The sequence below is a fragment of the Bos grunniens genome, chromosome 8, assembly GCF_055505025.1.
Source record: "Bos grunniens cultivar Pamir isolate PY7600 chromosome 8, Bosgru_T2T1.0, whole genome shotgun sequence".
NCBI classification, from domain to species: domain Eukaryota; kingdom Metazoa; phylum Chordata; class Mammalia; order Artiodactyla; family Bovidae; genus Bos; species Bos grunniens.
In genome coordinates, this window is record NC_141172.1 from 82695926 (window position 1) to 82719212 (window position 23287).

Genomic DNA, 23287 nt, shown 5'->3' on the forward strand with positions numbered 1-23287 from the left:
GCACTAAGAACTATAAGAATACTGAGCAATGCACCAATGATTTTCTACAAAAACTCTAAGGTGATACGAAAATATTTCAACTTCTATCGATAACTAAGTCACAAGTACAGCCAGTATTAACTATGATCTTGCCTACATTCAAATGAAAAGAAATGCTGCATTTTCATTAGAAAAAATGAAGATGTTTTCTTTCTCCATTCAAGTTCATCAGCCCTCTAAATTCTGTGAACCTCAGGCTATGAACCCTTGATACTAAAAAGATGATCTGGACCAAAAGTCTGGGGTAGTGTGGCTCCCCACTCAAGTGCTCTTGCTTGGAAAATCCCATGGACGGAGGAGCCTGGTGGGCTGCAGTCCATGGGGTCGCTAGAGTCCGACACGACTGAGCAACTTCCCTTTCATTTTTCACTTGCATGCATTGGAGAAGGAAATGGCAACCCACTCCAGTGTTCTTGCCTGGAGAATCCCAGGGACGGGGGAGCCTGGTGGGCTGCCGTCTATGGGGTCGCACAGAGTCGGACACGACTGAAGTGACTTAGCAGCAGCAGCAGCAGTGCTCCTCAGATTACCAGGGTTAAAATGCAGATTCCTATTCAGTGTGTGTGTGCACCTGATATTCTGCATTTCTAACAAGCCCCAGGTAATGCTGATATTCTGATCCAGGAACCACACATTGCAGAGAAAAGGTTCTGAGGCTTATTATGGGAGACCTCAGTCTGGAATGGAGGTAAGAATCAGAGACACACAGATGGTGTTCCGTGACCCTGGGAGGTCCCAGGGATGGCTTCATCCTAAAGGGACATGTTTTGTTTTACCACATGCTTCAGTATCTAGTGACAGAAAGGGAACTTAGAGATCCTGAGTTGCTGGGCGCCCTCAGTTTCCCAAAGTACAGAGTGGCAGCTACTGATCAGCTAAACCACTGACCCTTGACAAGTCCCAGTCCTCAAAATATATGCACAAGCACACACACCCATTCACAGAAAACAAAAAGTACTCACAAGTTGTAAACATGACTCAACAAGACTGCAAAGCTTAAGTGATCATGCAAAAGGAAAAAACTCACTAAAGTCTCTGAAAGTATTGACATATGTATCTTTGCCATTTTCCCGAGAGCACAGAAAATATATATAAATTAAAAATATGTAAAATATATAAACATATACTAACAATTATACACATATAATATATAACTCTTCTCTAAACTAGGTTTTATTCTTTAGGCAAACTCAGCTTTCACTAACTTCTAGTGCCCCTGTACTTTTACTTATATATGGAATATATTTTAAAAATACTAAAACAACAGGAAAAAGTACAAGTTAACAAACGTCACTGCTATTAGCAGTAAAATAGCCAAAAGTAAGCAAAGTAGCAAGTATATTAAACTAGTTTTCCTTGTTCCACTAGAATGGTTTTTATTACCTTTTTTTTTTTTTTTTTAAAGAAAAAAGAAATCTGGAGACCTGATGCACTGGGCTATTCTTCTTCAGCCTCTCTGAAGTTCGTGGATCCCTTTTGCACCACCTCTCTGCATCCAGCATTCTCAGCTAAACTTAATTCAAAACCCAGATTGGCATTCCCATCAACCCACCCTAGTTCTGTAGAGGAGAGCAGAACTTGCACGTTTCAACCCAGCTACAAAAATCTGCCTGCACTGTCGAAGACCCAGGTTCAATCCCTGGGTCAGGAATATCTCCTGGAGAAGGAAATGGCAACCCACTCCAGTATTCTTGCGTGGAGAATCCCATGGACAGAGCAGCCTGGCGGGCCACAGTCCATGCGATCACACTGAGTCGGACAGGAGGAAGCTAGCCACAGCACACAGGACTGCTGGACTGCTCATAGGGTGCCCTCTGCTGGCCACATATGGAAACAAGGGAAGGAAAGCTTTCCACTGATTTAAAAAAAGGCGGGGGCCGGTCATGTAAGACCAAGCATTTGAGGTGACCGCAAAAGAAAAATACTTAAATAAGAACCCCATTCCGGGAGGGATGTTCAAGACGGAGGAGAATATGTATACCTATGGCTGCTTCATTTTGATGTTTGACAGAAGATAACAAAATTCTGTAAAGCAATTATCCTTCAATTAAATAAATAAATAAAAGGACCCCATCCCGAGGCATCCTGGCTATTGAAACAAAAGACCAACCATAGTAAGACTAGAAAAACACAAAAGCATCTTCCTTTAAGAATTCTAAAAATGAAAATGAGAAAAAACAATTTTGGAAGAAAACAAACCTTGTTTAAGCTTAACATTGAAAAAAAAAAAATGAGTTGGAGTTAACATTTTCCAAGTCTTAGTACTTTTGGTCCCTGGATTTCATTTGATGATGATGCAAGAAAAGGTGGTTACACTGTTTGGGAGCCCCAAGGTAATATTCGAGAAGCCTTTAAAAGTAAATTGAAACAATAAGGAACTCCTACAATTCAAAAACACAAACAAAACCCAAACAACCCAATTCAAAATGGGCAAAGGATTTGAACAGACATTTCTCCAAAGAATATGTACAAAGGGCCAACAAGCACACGAGAAGACACTCCACATCACTAATCACCAGGGAAATGCAAATCAAACCTACAGTATCACTTCACACCCATTGAACAGAGGAGCCCAGCAGGCTACAGTCCATGGGTTCACAAGAGTCAGACACGACTTAGCGACTAAACCACCACCACCTCCTACTACTGCTACCAAAAAGAGCAAATAACAAGTGAGGATGTGGATAAATAGGAACCCCCTCACTGTGGCTGGGAATACAAAATGGTCTCTGTGTTACTGTGAAAAATGATGAGGCTTGGAGAGCTTCCAACACATTAATGTGCCAGGAGGGGTTATGAAAACTCCAAACCATTTCCAATATACCTTGTCCTATGTACTTCTTCCCTTTGGCTATTCCTGAGTCAAATGCTTTATAATAAACTGGCAATAGAGAGTAAAGCACTTCCCTGAGCTCTGTGAGCCATTCCAGCAAATTACTGAACCCAAGGAAGCGGGTATGAAGACTCCAGCTTTCTGGTCAGTTAGTCAGAAGCACTAGTCACAACCTGAGACTTGGGACTGGCATCTGAAGTAGGGGGAATCTTGGGGGACTGGGCCCTTAACCTGGGGGGTCTGTGTGAAATATGGGTGGAGACAGAATTTAACTGTAGGACCCCTTGTTGGCATCCAGAGAGTTGAAGAATTGCTTAATGTGAGGGAAAGTCCCTACACATTTGGTGTCAGAAGTGTTTTATGTGTAGAAGAAACAGGTTTCCTTTTACCATCCAAGAGCTGAATGCAGGGTCTCAAAGAAATATTTGTACACCCACGTTAATAGCAGCATTATACACAAATAGCCAAGAGGTAGAAGCAGCCCAAGAGTCCACTGACAGATGAATAGATAAACAAAATGTGGTATATCCATATGAGGGAACATTACTCAGTCTTAAGAAGAAAGGAAATTCTGACATATGCTGCAACATGGATGAACCTTGAGGACATTATCCTAAGTGAAATAAGCTAGCTGAGAGATAAATACTGTGTGATTCTACTTTTATGCGGTATCTATAGTAGTCAAATTCATAGAGACAGAAAACAGAATGGTGGTTGCCAAGGGCTGGGGAAAGGGAGGAATGGGGAGTCATTGTCTAATGGGTATAGAGTTTTGGTTTTGCAAGATGAGAAGGTTCTGGAGATTGGCTACACAACACTGTCAATATACTTAACACTACTAAACTGTACACTTAGAAATGGTTACGCTGATAATTGTATGTTATGTGTATTTTACAATTAATTTTTTTAATTAAACATGTCAACACAGTCATTCCTTCATTTGCTGCCCTGTCCATCTGGTTCAGCTTCTATAAACTTAGAAAGTCAGAGCTGGCAGGGATTTGGGAATATTGTTCCATTGTACAGATTAAAAAATGGAGGCAACCATGGCAAGGTGACTTGTGGAGCTCTCAGTGAGTCAGCAGTGAAGACAAGACTGAAAAGAAGGGCCCCTGATTCCCAGAGTGGGGCCTTACCTTGCGCCACAACCCCTGTGAGGACAGTCCATTTCTAAATGGTGCCGTACAGTGCGTGCGTGCTCAGTCATGTCAGACTCTGCAACCCAGTGGACTCCTCTGTCCATGGGATTTCACAGGCAGGAATACTGGAGTGGGTTACCATTTCCTCCTCAGAGGATCCTTCTAACCCAGGGATCGAACCCACATCTCCTGTGCCTCCTGCTTTGGCAGGTGAATTCTTTACCACTGAGACACCTCGGAGGAGATGATAAGAACTGTCATCCGATCCGAGGTTGCTTCCCACGCACCATTGGTCTGGGAAGTCAGGCAAGCCCAGGAAAAAAAATATATACCTTGGTTAAAGTTGATGTGATCTGAATTTCAGAGTCCCCTGAACAAACCTGGGAGGAGAACAGGAGAGAAATATAACCTACTTAAATAATATAACCTACTTAAATGTTGACAGAGCACGCTGAGTATTGTTTTTCCATTGAGTTATTTTGTAATTTTTCCCAACATGAGTCATTTATTACCCTTCAAGGCAGACTGAATAAAATGACTTACTGTTTACTGCCTGCCTACAATAACATAACAGTATGAGGCATGCATATAAATTATTTTTTATTTTACTTTGATGGTTGTGAAGATACCAACATATAAGATCAAATCAAAGCTAACAACTTTACTGGCAGTTAAGTGGTTGATTTTACTAAAATGAAGACATGTCTGCTTAAACCAAAGAAATGTTCTCATTGGCACTTTGCTTTGGCTGGGATCTTTGAAATTAAGGCCAAGGTGCTGATAAGCACACTCACCAGCATTGGCCTTTGACCGCCCCGAAGCACTGTGGATACCTGGAAGAGTGCACAGGTGTGTGGGCCCCGCAAGTGCCATGAAACGATGCCTTTCACCAACTGTTTGAAAAGATTCACTTTCAGCTGGTAAGGCTTTGCCCGGGTACGTTTCTCAGGGTTGATGATGGCTCCTCGTGCAGCGCATGAGGTAGATTCACTTTGCATTTTGCAGACATTCCTGTTGTGCCTTAACCAGAAGGGCAAGTGCCACAGCCAAAACAGCTAGGAATATCCCCCCCTCCCCACAGTCTGCAAGCGACTCTGCAATTCTGCCCCAGGTTCTAGACCTTCAAATCTTGAGAGATGTTTTCTTCATCCACAGGTTGTTTAGGCTTTAACTGGCTGCCGAGAGTTAAAAAGGAATATCTCAAGCCTCCTGCCATGCTGAAAGAAGGAAAAAAACAACAGTAAAAATAAATTCCATAGGTGGTACCATCAACAGTTATACTCTTGATAAAGATAATCAGCCTAATTTTTTTGATACTTTGGCTACTTATTTCTTTTTTCAAATTTTGTTGAAGTATAATTGATTTACAATGCAGTTGGCCTAATGCAGAGACATTACTTTGCCAACAAAGGTCCGGCTAGTCAAGGCTATGGTTTTTCCAGTGGTCATGTATGGATGCGAGAATTGGACTGTGAAGAAAGCTGAGCGCTGACGAATTGATGCTTTTGAACTGTGGTGTTGGAGAAGACTCTTGAGAGTCCCTTGGACTGCAAGGAGATCCAACCAGTCCATTCTGAAGGAGATCAGCCCTGGGATTTCTTTGGAAGGAATGGTGCTAAAGCTGAAACTCCAGTACTTTGGCCACCTCATGCGAAGAGTTGACTCACTGGAAAAGACTCTGATGCTGGGAGGGATTGGGGGCAGGAGGAGAAGGGGACAACAGAGGATGAGATGGCTGGATGGCATCACTGACTCAATGGACGTGAGTCTGAGTGAACTCCGGGAGTTGGTGATGGACAGGGAGGCCTGGCGTGCTGCGATTCATGGGGTCGCAGAGTCCGACACGACCAAGCGACTGAATTGAACTGAACTGGCCTAATGTGAAGGAAATTATCAAACCCCCTGTTTTACTTCCTCAAATATGTGGATTAATTGATGAGAATTAGCCCTCTTATTTACAAATCTTTGGCAGTAGAAAAAGAGCAGGTCAGATCTAACACATAAACTTGGAGAGAAATAAGCACCTGGTTATTATTGGAATAAACAATATACTATTATCCTAACAGAAGCAGAAGATATTAAGAAGAGATGGCAAGAATACACAGAAGAACTGTACAAAAAAGATCTTCACGACCCAGATAATCACGATGGTGTGATCACTGACCTAGAGCCAGATCCTGGAATGTGAAGTCAAGTGGGCCTTAGAAAGCATCACTACGAACAAAGCTAGTGGAGGTGATGGAATTCCAGTTGAGCTATTTCAAATCCTGAAAGATGATGCAATGAAAGTGCTGCACTCAATATGCCCCCAAATTTGGAAAACTCAGCAGTGGCCACAGGACTGGAAAAGGTCAGTTTTCATTCCAATCCCAAAGAAAGGCAATGCCAAAGAATGCTCAAACTACCGCACAATTGCACTCATCTGACATGCTAGTAAAGTAATGCTCAAAATTCTCCAAGCCAGGCTTCAGCAATATGTGAACCGTGAACTTCCAGATGTTCAAGCTGGTTTTAGAAAAGGCAGAGGAACCAGAGATCAAATTGCCAACATCTGCTGGATCATGGAAAAAGCAAGAGAGTTCCAGAAAAACATCTATTTGTGCTTTATTGACTATGCCAAAGCCTTTGACTGTGTGGATCACAATAAACTGTGGAAAATTCTGAAAGAGATGGGAATACCAGACCACCCGACCTGCCTCTTGAGAAATTTGTATGCAGGTCAGGAAGCAACAGTTAGAACTGGACCAGGAACAACAGACTGGTTCCAAATAGGAAAAGGAGTTCGTCAAGGCTGTATATTGTCACCCTGCTTATTTAACTTATATGCAGAGTACATCATGAGAAACGCTGGACTGGAAGAAGCACAAGCTGGAATCAAGATTGCCGGGAGAAATATCAGTCACCTCAGATATGCAGATGACACCACCCTTATGGCAGAAAGTGAAGAGGAACTAAAAAGCCTCTTGATGAAAGTGCAAGTGGAGAGTGAAAAAGTTGGCTTAAAGCTCAACATTCAGAAAACGAAGATCATGGCATCTGGTCCCACCACTTCATGGGAAATAGATGGAGAAACAGTGGAAACAGTGTCAGACTTTATTATTTTGGGCTCCAAAATCACTGCAGATGGTGACTGCAGCCATGAAATTAAAAGACGCTTACTCCTTGGAAGGAAAGTTATGACCAACCTAGATAGCATATTCAAAAGCAGAGACATTACTTTGCAACAAAGGTTCGTCTAGTCAAGGCTATGGTTTTTCCTGTGGTCATGTATGGATGTGAGAGTTGGACTGTGAAGAAGGCTGAGCGCTGAAGAATTGATGCTTTTGAACTGTGGTGTTGGAGAAGATTCTTGAGAGTCCCTTGGACTGCAAAGAGATCCAACCAGTCCATTCTGAAGGAGATCAGCCCTGGGATTTCTTTGGAAGGAATGATGCTAAAGCTGAAACTCCAGTACTTTGGCCACCTCATGCGAAGAGTTGACTCATTGGAAAAGACTCTGATGCTGGGAGGGTTTGGGGGCAGGAGGAGAAGGGGACGACAGAGGATGAGATGGCTGGATGGCATCACTGACTCAATGGATGTGAGTCTGAGTGAACTCCGGGAGTTGGTGATGGACAGGGTGGCCTGGGGTGCTTCGATTCATGGGGTTGCAAAGAGTCGGACATGACTGAGCGACTGAACTGAACTGATTATCCTAAAATGATGTCCTACCTCTGAGACCCCAAAATGCCTTTCAAAAGTATCTCCCAACATCTTTAACACATGTGCTTTGATGGAGCACAGATTTAGTGAGGCCCATTCACAAAAGGAAGGCCACATGTAGGGTCTTTTCTGTGAGGAGGACACATGAATTAAATTCAGCTCTCGACTCTGAATTTTCATTACACACATCCCCATGAACCACATGAGCAAGTATGTCATAAAGAGATGAACTGAATATTTCAAGCAAAATTTATCCTAGGAATTGTAACATCAAAACACCTCCTATTCTTTCACTTATAACATATTAACCAGGCTTTTAAAATTCATGTTACTAAAATGAATTCATTTAAAAATCCCACTTACCAAATATTTAACCCTACAAAGTTTAACACAGAGAAAATGTAGTCTCCACCTACTAACATTCCAATGTAGGCCACGGATACATTCTGCAAAAAGAGAGGATTAGTGATCTTAGAAGTAAAGGATTTGGGGGGAAAACACATATATAAGGTGAAATCTGAAACAAAATATTTCAGTTACTTTTGAAAGAGATTTGCATATAATAGGAATTCATGGAATATTGAATATGTGAATAAAAACTATAACATATGGCTTTATAAAGAAAATGAAGTAAACTATAACACTATAATCACAGAACTGCATCATCTATACCTTCTTCCACATACTATACCAGAAAAAAGATGTAAGAGTTGGGTTGTAATCAGCTTTTCAGATCTCATCTCTTTATCATCACTGGGTAGGGAATTTTAATCATATTAGTCCTAAACGTAAACTGATTAAGACAGCTGACAAATTCTAAGCAGTACTCAGTCCAGGATATTCTCAATGGTCTTTGGGTAGCCAAAAGATAAGTCTACTGATGAAGCACTCATTCATCATAGAAGCTCATGTGAACAGAAACACAAAGCAACTGCAGAACAGAATTTAGAATACCTCACCCTCCGATTCATTAGTGTGTGTACTCAAATGCTGTACACACACAGCATATACACCAATCCCAGCGTTAATCACCTTATAACTGTGTGCAGATCTAGACTGAAAACAGTTCTTCATAAGGATTCCCTTAGTCAGCAGTATTCTCCCAGAAAATCAAAATGTAGATCACTCTGTATCTTGTCGCAGAAATTTGTAATTTTTTCAGCTATTTTACTTGGTTTTCCCATACCATCCCTTCCTTCCATTCCCAATTTAAAAGTTATAGAGGATGAGATGGTTGGATAGCATCATCAACTCAGTGGACATGAGTTTGAGCAAACTCCAGGAGACAGTGAAGGACAGGGAAGCCTGGTGTGCTGTAATCCATGGCGTTGCAAAGAGTCAGACCCAACTGAGCAACAGAACAACAAGCTTTAAAGTAGCAGGCCTTCCCTCTGTCTTGTGGATTAAAAGATTAGAAAATGTAAGAAGGGATTACCCAGCCATAGCTGAAAATATCACAAGCCTCCGTTCTTACTATACCACGGATAATAACAATAAAATCAAACAGTCAATCCCCCAATTTGGTTGTTTATTTCAAGGCTTCAACCACTTACCTTGATGGCTCCAACCACCGCCGTTGTCAGGGCTGAATTGTAGTAGCTGCACAAAACTGTGGAGTACATCAGCAGAAACCTGGGACAAGGAAGCAAACACCTGAGTGGAGAGTCAGCTGTTTTAAACAAATAAAAAAGAAAAACATACTATGAAGATTTTATAACCTACATTTTAAAACACCTCCTTATTAACTTCAACTTTTTACAGGAAAATAGTCTAGTCGTGCATTAGCCAAACTTTCTACCTTAGGTGTCCTTTTCATTTTATCTGTGCATTTCCCGTCAGTGTTTCCACAAAAAGGGCATAAAGACAATAAGATTTTTTTAAATGATCTGAACTCTTTCACTTAACAGCTATGTTACAACAATGGTTTTCAATCCTCTCTGTGGATCAGAATCGCTTGATGCACTTTTAACACCATGATGCCTGACAGACAGTCTCCATCTGGTTTGAGGTGGGGCCCCAGACACGTGCTGTATCAAAGATCTGTGGATGATTATAACATGCAGCTAGTTTTGAGAAACACTGGTGTTACCAGGGAAAGCTGCTGAACGATTGCTAGCTTTGGACTAAGAAGATTTAGATAATGGGTTCCACATGCCTATAATACTCCTGTACTCTACTACCAAAGTTAATTCAACAGGTATTCAGCATTGACCAGTATGTCCGACACTGGTCAACAAAATGATTACAGAATCATGACCAGGCATCAGAGAAGAAAATATATATTCACATACACAGAAAAGAATGAAGAATCCAATCAAAAGTAAAGAAATACATTCATTTCATTCAAGTAGTAAAGAAAATTAGGTGTAACCCAAGTGGGGTGCAAAATTTCATCCACTGGAATCAGAGATTAAATGTTGAAAGAGGTTACCATCAAAACTGGTTAAGAATGAAACTGGAAAGATACAGAGAACATAAGATGTGTTGGATTTTAAAGCTAAATCCTAGCTTGGGAACTGTACTCTAAGAAAGGGCTCAGGCCCCGGGCATTAGGGAGACTCCCCCTGGGGCAATGTACCTACCAGTTTCAGGTCCAGGTCCAAATTTCTGATTGTTAACAATAGAATCTAGATCACTAATATGCAACACAATAACCGTTTTTGGCCTGAATATGTTCATTACCAGGAATGATAGAGAAAAAATATTAGAGATAATATATATCAAGTTTTTATACTAAGTTAAGGAATAAACTCAATTACAAATAAATTTTGTAATCTTCAGAATAATGTATGTCTTTGTTATTAAGGTAATTACAACAATTTTACAAGTGAGAGAATCCAACATCTTGACTTTTGTTGTTTGTATCTGAAATCTATATTAAATTTGCAATTTTCACTTGAAAAGAATACAAAAATCTAAGTCTGTACACAGTATTCTGATGTTTAAAAGGTGATTTACCACATTGCCAAGTTTGGTTTACTAGATTTCAAAGAGTTTCTAGGTTTATAAAACAACCTGGCCCATCAGCTTCTCTAGGGTTTCATAACACCTTGGAATTGCTAGGAAAATATCAGGTAAATTACATTTGTAAATTACATTTAAGATGTTTAATTTTTTTTTAATTCACTAAGTTATGAGACTGATTTACAGTAAGTTGTTTAGGAGATTTCAATCACTTAAACTTCACTTAAACCATTAACCAAATAATGAAAGTATTCTTATATTAATACAAAAGTTACTAATTTTATAAATAAAGCAAGAGTATTTATAAATTGGCTTAAGAAAATACAAGTTTTTTTTACAGTTTTAATAAATTCAACATTAATTTATAGACCCAGGCAGCTATAAATAATCCAAAGCATGCATAATAAAAAGATTAAAAAATCAACCCAATGTTGATTGTTGCCTGCTTTTCTGGGCCTGGGTAGTAAGAGCACATAAGCCACAGCATCTGCCCTGGAGGAGCTAAGAGTCTAATAAAATAGCAGAAATCACAACTCCTGGGAGGGACCCAACCCAGTTTCCAGGACACAGTAAAGCTTCCTGTAGACTTCCTAACCTGGACCACAGCGTTATACCCAAGACAACAAAGATGTTCTTTATGTTCCAGTTTTGTTTAAATTTCCTAATCCAAGGTTCCAAACGTGCAATGTTTTCTTCATTCCAAATTTTAGTGAAACCACCTTGGCCAATTTCCATCTACCATGAATGTGGGCCACCAGGATACTCACCCACCAGCTGGGCTGAGTGAGGGGAGGAGTCCCTGTCTCCAGCCTCCTGGGGGAATCCGAATTAGCAGCAGTTCTCCTAAGTGCCAGATGGCGTCTGATACAGGAACAGCCACTTTCTACAGACAGACGGGCTGCATTTCTTTTGTTGCTGTTGTTCAGTCATTAAGTCCTGCCTGATTCCTTGTGACCCCACGGAGTGCAGCACGCCAGGTTCCCTGTCTTTCACTATCTCCCGAAGTTTACTCAAACTCATGTCCATTGAGTCCGTAATGTCATCTAATCATCTCATCCTGTCGCCCCCTTCTCCTCCTGCCCTCAGTCTTCCCCAGTATCAGGGTCCTTTTCTAGCTTCATATCTGGTGGCCAAAGTAATGGAGCTTCAGCTTCAGTATCAGTCCTTCCAGTGACTATTCAGGGTTTATTTCCTTTAGGATTGACTGGTTTGATCTCCTTGCAGTTCAAGGGACTCTCAAGAATCTTCTCCAGCACCACAGTTCAAAAGCATCTGTTCTTCAGCACTCAGCCTTCTTTACGGTCCAACTCTCACATCCATATATGACTACTGGAAAAACCATAGCTTTGACTAGACAGACCTTTGTCACCAAAGTGATATCTCTGCTTTCTAATACACTGTCTAGGTTTGTCGTAACTTTTCTTCCACGGAGCAAGCGTCTTTTCATTTCATGGCTGCAGTCACCATCCACAGTGATTTTGGAGCCCAAGGAAACAAAGTCTGTCTCTGTTTCCATTGTTTCCCCATCTATTTGCCATGAAGTTATGGGACCAGATGCCATGATCTTAGTTTTCTGAATGTTGAGTTTTAAGACAGCTTTTCACTCTCCTCTTTCATCTTCATCAAGAGGCTCTTTAAAGAGTTCCTCTTTGCTTTCTGCCATTAGAGCAGTATCATCTGCATATCTGAGGTTGTTGATCTTTCTCCCAGCAATCTTGATTCCCACTTCTGATTCATGTAGCCCAGCATTTCACATGATGTACTCTGCATAGAAGTTAAATGAGCAGGGTGACAATATTCAGCTTTGATGTACCCCTTTCCCAATTTGGAACCAGTCTGTTGTACCATGTCCAATTATAACTGTTCCTTCTTGACCTGCATACAGGTTTCTCAGGAGACAGATAAGGTGGTCTGGTATTCCCATCTCTTTAAGAGTTTTCCACAGTTTGTTGTGATCAACACAGTGAAAGGCTTTAGGATAGTCAGTGAAGCAGATGTTTTTCTAGAATTCTCTTGCTTTTTCTATGATCCAACAAATGTTGGCAGAGAGAGTAACTATTATATAAAATGACTAGGCCCAAAGGAGTATATTAAAATTTTCTAAGAAATATAATAGTTTTCTATATGCAAAGGACCTATACAGTCCTTTGGCTAAGACCAAGATTCTGAACTAAGAGATCCTCCATTAGCTCAGTGCAAAGGAAACCACTTTTAAAACCAAAAATGTCAATCTTCACATGATAGTTTTGATTTTAGCATCTATGAATTAATAAAATGAAAAGACATTTAAAAGCATTGCTGAATTCTCAGTAGCTTTCTGCCATTCCATACTTTTAAAATCATACTTATCATCTGTGTACATCTGAAAAATGATGGCACAGATACAAGATACATTTATTCAGACAACAGATACCAGCTGGTGTTTATAGGGCCCCGAGGGATGGAGGTGCTCATGTGGAAACCCCTGGACCAGAACCCCTGCTCAAAGGTTTCTTCCTGTTTCTGAAAAATAACACAAAAAATAACTGATTAACCCAAAGTTGGATGGCACACTCCTGGCAGTCACAAGCAGAACCTAAATGGCCTTGTTTACATCTTGTTGTTGATTGCTATTCCACGTACAAGCATATATAGAAATCCAACACAAATGTTCGAGTAATAAAAGGCCACTTTCACACTCCTTCCACCAATCACAATGATACCCAAGCACATTACTCTCTTATTCCAGATTTCAAAGAACTTCAAGTACTCTCATCTTGCCCAACTCTAGTAAGAACTCACTCTTACCCCAGACCACAGTGGTGTGCCAAGGAAGCCAAAGCCATGGGATAAATATGGCCCATTTTCCTGGAGCATTGAGTTCACACTAGGATGTACTTTGTTGGGCAATGATGGGGATATCTAAACTCTTTGAAGGTTCTGTCACTCCAGTGCCCAAGCAACCAGCAGAATTGTTTTGTCTTGGACCCTACATCTTGGCAGTATCAGTGAAGTTTCAAAGAATAGAACATTCTTTATACTGTCAGCAGGGAAAACAGATACACTTGTATTTCTATTAAGGAACATATTACTGCTTCAGTGAGATCAAAGAGGCTGCTGTGTGCATGCTCAGTTGCTTCAGTCGTGTCTGACTCTGTGCGAGCCTATGGACTGTAGCCTGCCAGGCTCCTCTGTCCATGAGATTCTCCAGGCAAGAATACTGGAGTGGGTTGCCATGCCCTCCTCCAGGGGATCTTCCCAACCCAGGGATCAAACCTGTGTCTCCTGTGTTGCAGGCGGACCCAGGGACATTTAGGCCTTTACTGACTCAGCCACCAGGGAAGCCCATCAAAGAGGCTGCTATTGGGGCAGAAACAGAGTCAAATAATTGCCTCCAGGGCCTGGGGGCTGGTGCCAGCTGCTGGTGTGAACGAACCAGAACCTGTCACTTCTGGGCAAGATTAAAAAGACCGGCAGAGCTAGCTTTTTAAAATCTAGTTTGTCTACTTAAATTTCAGTCTTATTTTACCTTTGCCTGTGTTAAATTATCGTGGCTGCCACAATCCAGTTTACCTGCCTGATGCAATTTCATCATAAGCTTTATTTACAAATTCTTGGTTACAAATAGCATTCCTTAAAGCTGAATCCTTAACCCTAGCTCAAAAAAAAATCTGCCCTTTTCATCATTCTGTTGGCTTCTTAATGTACATTTTCAAAGTGTTAAAAAGTTTTTAAATTACATTTTCAACTCTGGATAGAGGTTGGGTGGTCAGAAAAAGCAAGTTGGAAATGCAAACTTGAAAGCAGTGAAAATAAGAGAGAAACTGACAGAGAGTTTTCTGGAGTCAGGGTTGGAACGTGCACACATTAATCCTGTGGCTCCTTGAGCTTGAACCAAAGCGAAGGGACAGTCCGAGCCCAGTCCCAGCTGCTCTGAAAACCAAGGATGTGCTCAGAAGCTTACAAAGGTTTGTATTACTGCCAAGAAGGAAATGATCTGATCACAGTGTCTTCTGAGTGAGAAACTGTAAGAAAGCAGCATTCTGAAAAATGCACCATGAAAAAATAGATTTCTTCTAAATCAGTTTCAGACTTAAAACTGACTGAAGATGAAGTACACATAATAGAAGAAATAATAAAAAGGCAGAGGAACCAGAGATCAAATTGCCAACATCCACTGGATCATCGAAAAACCAAGAGAGTTTCAGAAAAACATCTATCTCTGCTTTATTGACTATGCCAAAGCCTTTCACTGTGTGGATCACAATAAACTGTGGAAAATTCTGAAAGAGATGGGAATACCAGACCACCTGACCTGCCTCTTGAGAAATCTGTATGCAGGTCAGGAAGCAACAGTTAGAACTGGACATGGAACAACAGACTGGTTCCAGATAGGAAAAGGAGTACATCAAGGCTGTATATTGTCACCCTGTTTATTTAACTTATATGCAGAGTACATCATGAGATGTGCTGGGCTGGAAGAAGCACAAGCTGGAATCAAGATTGCCAGGAGAAATATCAATAACCTCAGATATGCAGATGACACCACCCTTATGGCAGAAAGCGAAGAAGAACTAAAGAGCCTCTTGATGAAAGTAAAAGAGGAGAGTGAAAAAGCTGGCTTAAAGCTCAACATTCAGAAAACTAAGATCATGGCATCCAGTCCCATCACTTCACGGCAAATAGACGGGGAAACAGTGGAAACAGTGGCTGACTTTATTTTTCTGGGCTCCAAAATCACTGCAGATGGTGATTGCAGCCATGAAATTAAAAGATGCTTACTCCTTGGAAGGAAAGTTATGACCAACCTAGACAGCATATTAAAAAGCAGAGATATTACTTTGCCAACAAAGGTCCGTCTAGTCAAGGCTATGGTTTTTCCAGTAGTCATGCATGGATATAACAGTTGGACTATAAAGAAGGCTAAGCACCAAAGAATTGATGCTTTTGAGCTGTGGTGTTGGAGAAGACTCTCCATTCTAAAGGAGGTCAGTCCTGGGTGTTCATTGGAAGGACTGATGTTGAAGCTGAAACTCCAATACTTTGGCCAGCTGATGTGAAGAGCTGACTCATGTGAAAAGACCCTGATGCTGGGAAAGATTGAGGGCAGGAGGAGAAGGGTACAACAGAGGATAAGATGGTTGGATGGCATCACCGACTCAGTGGACATGGGTTTGGGTGGACTCCGGGAGTTGGTGATGGACAGGGAGGCCTGGCGTGCTGTGGTTCATGGGGTCCCAGAGTCAGACACGACTGAGCGACTGAACTGAACTGAATCATAAGTGATTTGATTTAGGTCATACGTGAATTGCCTAGTGGTTTGATTAGATCTGATAGAGTACCTGAAGAACTATGGATGGAGGTTCACAATATTGTACAGGAGGCGGTGACCAAAACCATCTGCAAGAAAAAGAAATGCAATAAAGCAAAATGACTGAAGAGATCTTACAAATACTGGGGAAAAGAAGAAAAGTGAAAGGGAAAGGAGAAACGGAGAGATATACCCAACTGAATACAGAATTCCAAAGAATAGCAAGGAGAGATAAGAAAGCCTTCATAAGTGAACAATGCAAAGAAATAGAGGGAAAAAACAGAATGGAAAAGACTAGAGATCTTCTCAAGAAAATAGGAGATAGATGCAAAGATGGGGAAAATATAGGACAGAACTGGTATGGACCTAACAGAAGCAGAAGAGATTAAGTAGAGGTGGCAAGAATACACAGAAGAACTGTACAAAAAGGTCCTAATGACCTGGATAACCATGATGGTGTGGTTATCCAGTTGGCACTCATCTAGAGCCAACATCCTGGAGTGTGAAGTCAAGTGGGCCTTAGGAAGCATTACTACGAACAAAGCCAATGAAGGTGATGGAATTCTAGCTGAGTTATTTCAATTCTAAAAGATAATGCTGTTAAAATGCTGCACCCAATATGCCAGCAAATTTGGAAAACTCGGTAGTAGTCATACAACTGGAAAACATCTGTTTTCACTCCAATCCGAAAGAAAGGTACTGCCAAAGAATGTTCAAACTACCGCACAATTGCACTATTCTCGCCTGCTAGCAAGGTAATGCTAAAAATCCTTCAAGCTAGGCTTCAACAGTATGTGAACTAAGAACTTCCAAATGCTCAAGCTGGATTTAGAAAAGGCAGAGGAACCAGAGATCAAATTGCCAACATCTGTTGGATCATAGGAAAAGGAAGCGAATTCCAGAAAAACATCTACTTCTGCCTCGCTTTCTATGTTAAAGCCTTTGATTGTGTGGATTACAACAAACCATGGAAAATTCTTAAAGAGATGAGAATACCAGATCACCTTACCTGCCTCCTGAGAAACCTGTATGCAGGTCAAGAAGCAACAGTTAGAACCAGACATGGAACAACAGACTGGTTCCAAATTGGGAAAGGAGTACATCAAAGCTGTATATTGTAACTCTGCGTATTTAACTTCTATGAAATGCCAGGATGGATGAGGCACAAGCTAGAATCAGAATTGCTGGGAAAAACATCAATAACCTCAGATATGCAGATGACACCACCCTTATGGCAGAAAGCGAAGAGGAACTAAAGAGCCTCCTGATGAAAGTGAAAGAGAAGGGTGGAAAAGCTGACTTAAAACTCAAGACTCAAAAAACTAAGATCATGGCATCTGGTCCCATCACTTCATGGCAAATAGATGGGGAAACAATGGAAACAGTGACAGACTTTATTTTCTTGGGTTACAAAATCACTGCAGGTGACTGCAGCCATGAAATTAAAAGATGCTTGCTCCTTGGAAGAAAAGCTATGACAAACTTAGACAGCATATTAAAAGGCAGAGACATTACTTTGCCAACAAAGATCCGTATAGTCAAAGCTATGGTTTTTCAAGTAGTCATGTATGGATATGAGAGTTGGACCATAAAGAAAGCTGAGCACCAAAGACTTGATGCTTTTGAACTGTAATGTTGGAGAAGACTCTTGAGAGTCCCTTGGACTGCAAGGAGATCAAACCAGTCAATCCTAAAGGAAATCGTATATTCACTGGAAGGACTGATACTGAAGCTGAAGCTCCAAATCTCTGGTCACCTGACGTGAAGAGCTAACTCATTAGAAAAGACACTGATGCTGGGAAATCTTGATGGCAGGAGGAGAAGGGGAATGACAGAGGCCAAGATGGTTCCATGGCATCACCGACTCATCAGATATGAGTTTGAGCAAGGTCCACAAGTTGGTGATGGACAGGGGAAACCTGGCATGCTGCAGTCCATGGGTCATAAAGAGTTGGACACAACTGAGTGACTGAATGACAACAACAAAATGCAGAGTACATCATGCTGGATGAATCACAAGCTGGAATCAGGATGCCAGGAGAAATATCAATAACCTTAGATATGCAGATGATACCACTCTAATGGCAGAAAGCAAAAAGGAACTAAAGAGCCCCTTGATAAACATGAAAGAGGAGAGTGAAAAAGCTGGATTAAAACTCCACATTCAAAAAATGAAGATCATGGCCTCTGTTCCCACCACTTCATGGGAAATAGATGGGGAAAAAATGGAAACATGACAGGTTTTATTTTCTTGGCATTCAAAGTCACTGCAGACTATGACTGTAGACACAGAATTAAAAGACACTTACTCCTTGGAAGAAAAGCTATGATAAACCCAGACAGCATATTAAAAAGCAGAGACATCACTTTGCTGAGAAAGGTCCATATAGTCAAAACATAGTTTTTCTTCAGTAGTCATATACAGATGTGAAAGTTGGACCATAAAGAAAGCTGAGCATCAAAGAACTGATGCTTTCAAACTGTAGTGCTAGAGAAGACTCTTGAGAGTTTCCCTGGACAACAAGGAGATCAAACCAATCAATCCTAAAGGAAGTTAATCTTGAATATTCACTGGAAGGACTAACGCTAAAGCTGAAGCTCCAATACTTTGGCCACCTGATGTGAAGAGCTGACTCACTGGAAAAGAACTTGGTGCTGGGAAAGACTGAGGGCAGGAGGAGAAGGAGCCAACAGAGGATGAGATGATTGGATGGCAGCACCAACTCAATGGACATGAGTTTGAGGAATCCACAATTCACAGAACTTTATAAATCAGCTATGTAACCTCATTGTTCTTGTTTTAAAGATAAGGAAATTGAGGCTCAAAGAGAGTAAATAACTAGTCCACGGACTCAGAACTAAAAAGCGGCAAAGCCAGGATTCAAATCCATCTGATTCCAGGGGAGAGGCACCGAACTGTTAGATTGATGCCATGAATTAATGTCCTCAAAAGACCCCCTTTAAAAACTGTTGCTTAGTCACCAAATCTTGTCTGACTCTTTTGCAACCCCATGGACTGTAGCCTGCCAGGCTCTTCTGTCCATTGGATTTCCCAGGCAAGAATACTGCAGTGGGTTGCAGTATTCTTCTCCAAAAAACTGGAACTCACCTAATTTTCATCTTTAAAGTTGTAGAATCTGAAGTATTGTTTTTATTACTTACTGATTTATTTTTAATTACTATGCCTTTATTGAGCTTCCCTGGTGGCTCAGATGGTAAAGCCTTTATTAGATTTTACTTGCAAAATGACTACTCATAAAATAACAATTAAGAACATTTATCAAGAGCGTCTTTGTTTTCTAGGAAGCACACTGTTAACTGGAAAAAAATGTATAGAGTTGTAGACAGATGGGGTCAAGATTTTGACAAAGAAGCCCCAGAAGCTGCCAACTCACATCTAGGCACTGCCTACCCCACCACTCAATGAAGACAGCTGACATCAAAGGGTTTGTTTCTTGATTTTCTGAATGTCATGGCTACAAGAGCAAGTGAAAAAATATATATATAAAGTGCAAGTGAAAAAAAAAAGCACTTGTATCTCATTAAGTTTCTAATGACATAAGATAGAACTAAAACTTGACTCTGCTGTTTACATATAGATGAACACAGGCTTAGGCAAGGAAAGGCACTAGTCTGAGTCTGTGATATAAGTTGAATTTTTTATTATCTGGAATGGGGGGAAGGTAATTGACAAAGAGTAACTCACACAGGTTAGTAGATTTTTTTCAAAATTATTTGTTCTCAGTCACAACTGGGATATAAATATCTTACTATGGTTAGGCATTCAACAATGGCAGCCTAAGTACTGGGAGCACTTAGTACTCACCATTGTCAAACAATCAACGCCTGGAAAGAACACATTATTTGAGAGATTACTGGTTTTGAAAGAGGCGCAAGAGGTTGCCCAAAATCCGTCCTTTGAAAACAGGAGAAACTGGGTACAGGATCAGAGTACGTCAGGGCAGAGGCCATTGCAAAACAACAGTCTCTGGGCCTGAGCCCTGGGCCAAACCTCAAATGAGAAGAGACACTAGCCCACTGAGCCCAGACCCTCAAAAAGGCCAGAATGGTCCAAGTCAGGAGTACACCTGGCTACCAACAAGACTAAAAACAATTTGTCCATACAGGAAAGTTTCTCAAATTCCTAATTTTGGTCCACAAAATTATGATTAATTAAGATTAATCCTAACGATTAAGATTGAATCACATGCTTGCAAATCACAGGTCACCAAATACATAAGAAAATAAACCATAATGACATAAACACATATTGAGTGGACAACCTATATATTTAGATTTTCAAGAACTGCAGATATTGGGATCATCAGATACAGAATAGCTATGTGTGTAATATTTAAAGAAATAAAAGATACAGTCACAAAGATAACCAACAAAAGAATGTCATGAATGAACAGATTACATTTTTAAAAAACTGGAACTTTTACAAATAAAATTGTTAAAATAAAAAACTCCAGTGGGGAGGAGTGAGAAAGGAATAGGGGATTAAGACGTACCAGCTGCTATGTATAAAATAATCTATAGGGATATATAGTATAACACAGGGAATATATCCAATACTTCATAATAACTATAAAGGACTATAACCTTTAAAAACTGTGAATCACTATGCTGTATACCTGAAACATATATAATTGCTGTTGTTTAGTCACTAAGTCATGTCTGACTCTTTGCAACCTCATGGACTATATAGCCCACCAGGCTCCTCTGTCCATGGGATTCTCTTGGCAAGAATACTGGAGTATTCTTATATATACTTATTAGAATACTGGAGTATTCTACTATATAATGGGTTGCCATTATATATTATTGTACATCAACTAAACCTCAATAAACTATAAATTTTTTTAAAACTCCAAGAAATAGTTTAAATATTAAATCAGACACAGCTAAAGAAAGAATTACTGAGCTGGAGAATATACATAAACACTTTTACTGTATATGAGACTACATTACTGCAAGGAAGATCAAGTTTAAGAATTGAAGACTATTGACCAAAGAGATCATGAGTTGTCTCAGTCCATCTACACAACAATGAAAATAATAATAATAATAAGGGGGAATTCATCTTTCTTCACAGGAAAAATCTTTTGACAAGTAATTCCAAGACAGTCATTCAAAGACCCTTTCTCATGGGCTAAGACACGGGTGCTTGCATGTACATGGAGCCCAGCCCAGGAAGGATACTTCAAAGACTTCAAGCAGTGGAGAGGAAGTCTCTTCAAAACTTCTAAAGAGGAAAACTTCAGTGAGTGCCACAAGGCAGGGAAGAACAGAGGGTAGCTTATGTTCCCCCGTGCATCCTTTTGCAGCTTTTGAATTATTTACTAGTTGTATGTATTATCTACTTATGAAAGGAAATTTTCAAGTTTGGGGAACATATAAAAAAATACAAGCTGCAAGGCCCCTCAACAGAATGATACACCTGAGGAAAATTTTAAGAACAAAAGCCTAAAATTATTGGACAATGGCCTGGGCAAATCTCCTCAGAAAACACCCTGAATATAACAGGTACAGCACTACAGAAAATGGTTATTTCCACATATTTATGTGAGGTGAGAATCTTGGGAAACTTGGGACATTGGGACAAAGACAAAAAACACATTTGAATGTGATACGGCAGCTGACTTTATTTCAAACTAACTTGCAGAAATCAATAGGCAACATCATATTTTGGAGGTCATGGGTCCCGATCCACTCCTCTGCTACAGAGCTTTGTGAAATTGCTCAGTCATGTCCAACTCTTTGTGACCCCGTGGACTGTAGCCTGCCAGGCTCCTCTATCCATGGGATTTTCCAGGCAAAAGTACTGGAGTGGGTTGCCATTTCCTTCTCCAGGGCTGCTACAGGGCTACTTCTCAGAAAAAGCAGGAGAAGCACAGACTAAGGGATTTTGACAAAGCAGAGAGAATGTATATTTTGATTTGACTTATCAAGAGATACAACAGACCAAAGCTTCTTATCTGTGGCTTCTTACCCCAAAAAACAGGAAAGAAGAAACTGTATGATAAACAGAACATTCTTCCATTGATTGAACTCAGTAGCCTATTGTTAAAAAAAAGCAAAGAAAACTAATGGTTAGAATAATAATACTGGTTTTATCAATCTGCACAGTCTAGTGCAAATTCCACTTTCACAAACAGAAAAATACAGTTTCAAAACTCCTGGGTAATATCAGCTGTGAGAAATGGGGCAAATTACTTTTCTTCTCCGAACCTGAGGCTCATTTCACAAAATGGGAATTATTATTTTAAAAACTGCCTCAAAGGTCAATGTGAGGATTTAATTAAACTGTTTAGAACCTGGCAGGTGGCAAGAACAAAATGACAGCTATTATTGCTGTGGTTATTTTTAAATTTTTACTAATTTCTAGTCATAAAATCAAGGTTGTGTTCACTTTTTAATAATCTTAAAAGAAAGTTTATTATAAAATTAATGATATTGGCAAGACTAAGAAAACTTTTCAGTTCACAAACTATTTTTAAGAATTTGCACAAAAGGAAAAGGGTGGAAGGAGAATTCCCTGATGGTCCAGTAGCCAGGACTCAGCACTTTCACTGCTGGGGCCCAAGTTCCATTCCTGGTCAGGGAACTAAGAGCAGGCAAAAAAAAAAGAATTTATAGATGCTTATAAAAGTATCATGAACAAATAAACTATTGTTTCCTATTTACAAACCAATCAAGTAACTGGGGTAAAGGAGCTGGTAGAGAAGTTTAATGCTCAGCTTCTTCTCTTAGTCCCTGCTACTGCTAAGCCGCCTCAGTCATGTCTGACTCTGTGCGATCCCATAGACGGCAGCCCACCAGGCTCCCCCGTCCCTGGGATTCTCCAGGCAAGAACACTGGAGTGGGTTGCCATTTCCTTCTCCAGTGCAGGAAAGTGAAAAGTGAAAGTGAAGTCACTCAGTCGTGTCCGACTCTTAGTGACCCCATGGACTGCAGCCTACCAGGCTCCTCCGTCCATGGGATTTTCCAGGCAAGAGTACTGGAGTGGGGTGCCACTGCCTTCTCCTCTTAGTCCCTAGGTGAGAAAATAAAATTAACCCTTTGGAAAAGATAGGTAACAATAAAAAGGAGTATTTTATTCATGATTTTTCCCTTGCCTGAATCCAAAAATGATTTCACAGTGACTCAAGACTCTGTGTAAGAATGTGCTTAATAACATGATTAAATATGACTTCTACTCACTTTCTGTTTAACAACACTTTGTTAGCCAAGTTTTAGTAACTTTATAGATTTAACACTAAATCCTCCTTAAGTTTATAATTCAAATTTTTAAACCAATTAAAGTGGAACTCTCTT

At 40.4% G+C, this 23287-nt stretch overlaps 1 protein-coding gene across 22 annotated transcripts in view; it reads right to left on the reverse strand.

The window, feature by feature from the left end:
- Positions 1–4594: 4594 nt before the first annotated feature.
- Positions 4595–23287, reverse strand: part of SLC35D2 (solute carrier family 35 member D2) — a 59063-nt gene continuing 40370 nt past the window's right edge. For 5 of the 22 annotated variants that reach the window (XM_086417035.1, XM_086417031.1, XM_086417019.1 and 2 more), the window contains 6 exons: positions 21963–22030; positions 15999–16056; positions 13091–13179; positions 9267–9345; positions 8077–8159; positions 4595–5228 (listed from right to left, as the gene is read on the reverse strand). In XM_086417035.1, coding sequence (XP_086273161.1) covers positions 5126–5228; positions 8077–8159; positions 9267–9345; positions 13091–13179; positions 15999–16056; positions 21963–22030 — 480 coding nt within the window. In that variant the 3' untranslated portion in view covers positions 4595–5125. Of the gene's footprint in view, positions 5229–8076; positions 8160–9266; positions 9383–13090; positions 13180–15998; positions 16057–21962; positions 22031–22913; positions 23007–23287 lie in introns of those variants that run through there. The other 17 variants (XM_086417037.1, XM_086417025.1, XM_086417023.1 and 14 more) reach the window with 11 other exon arrangements.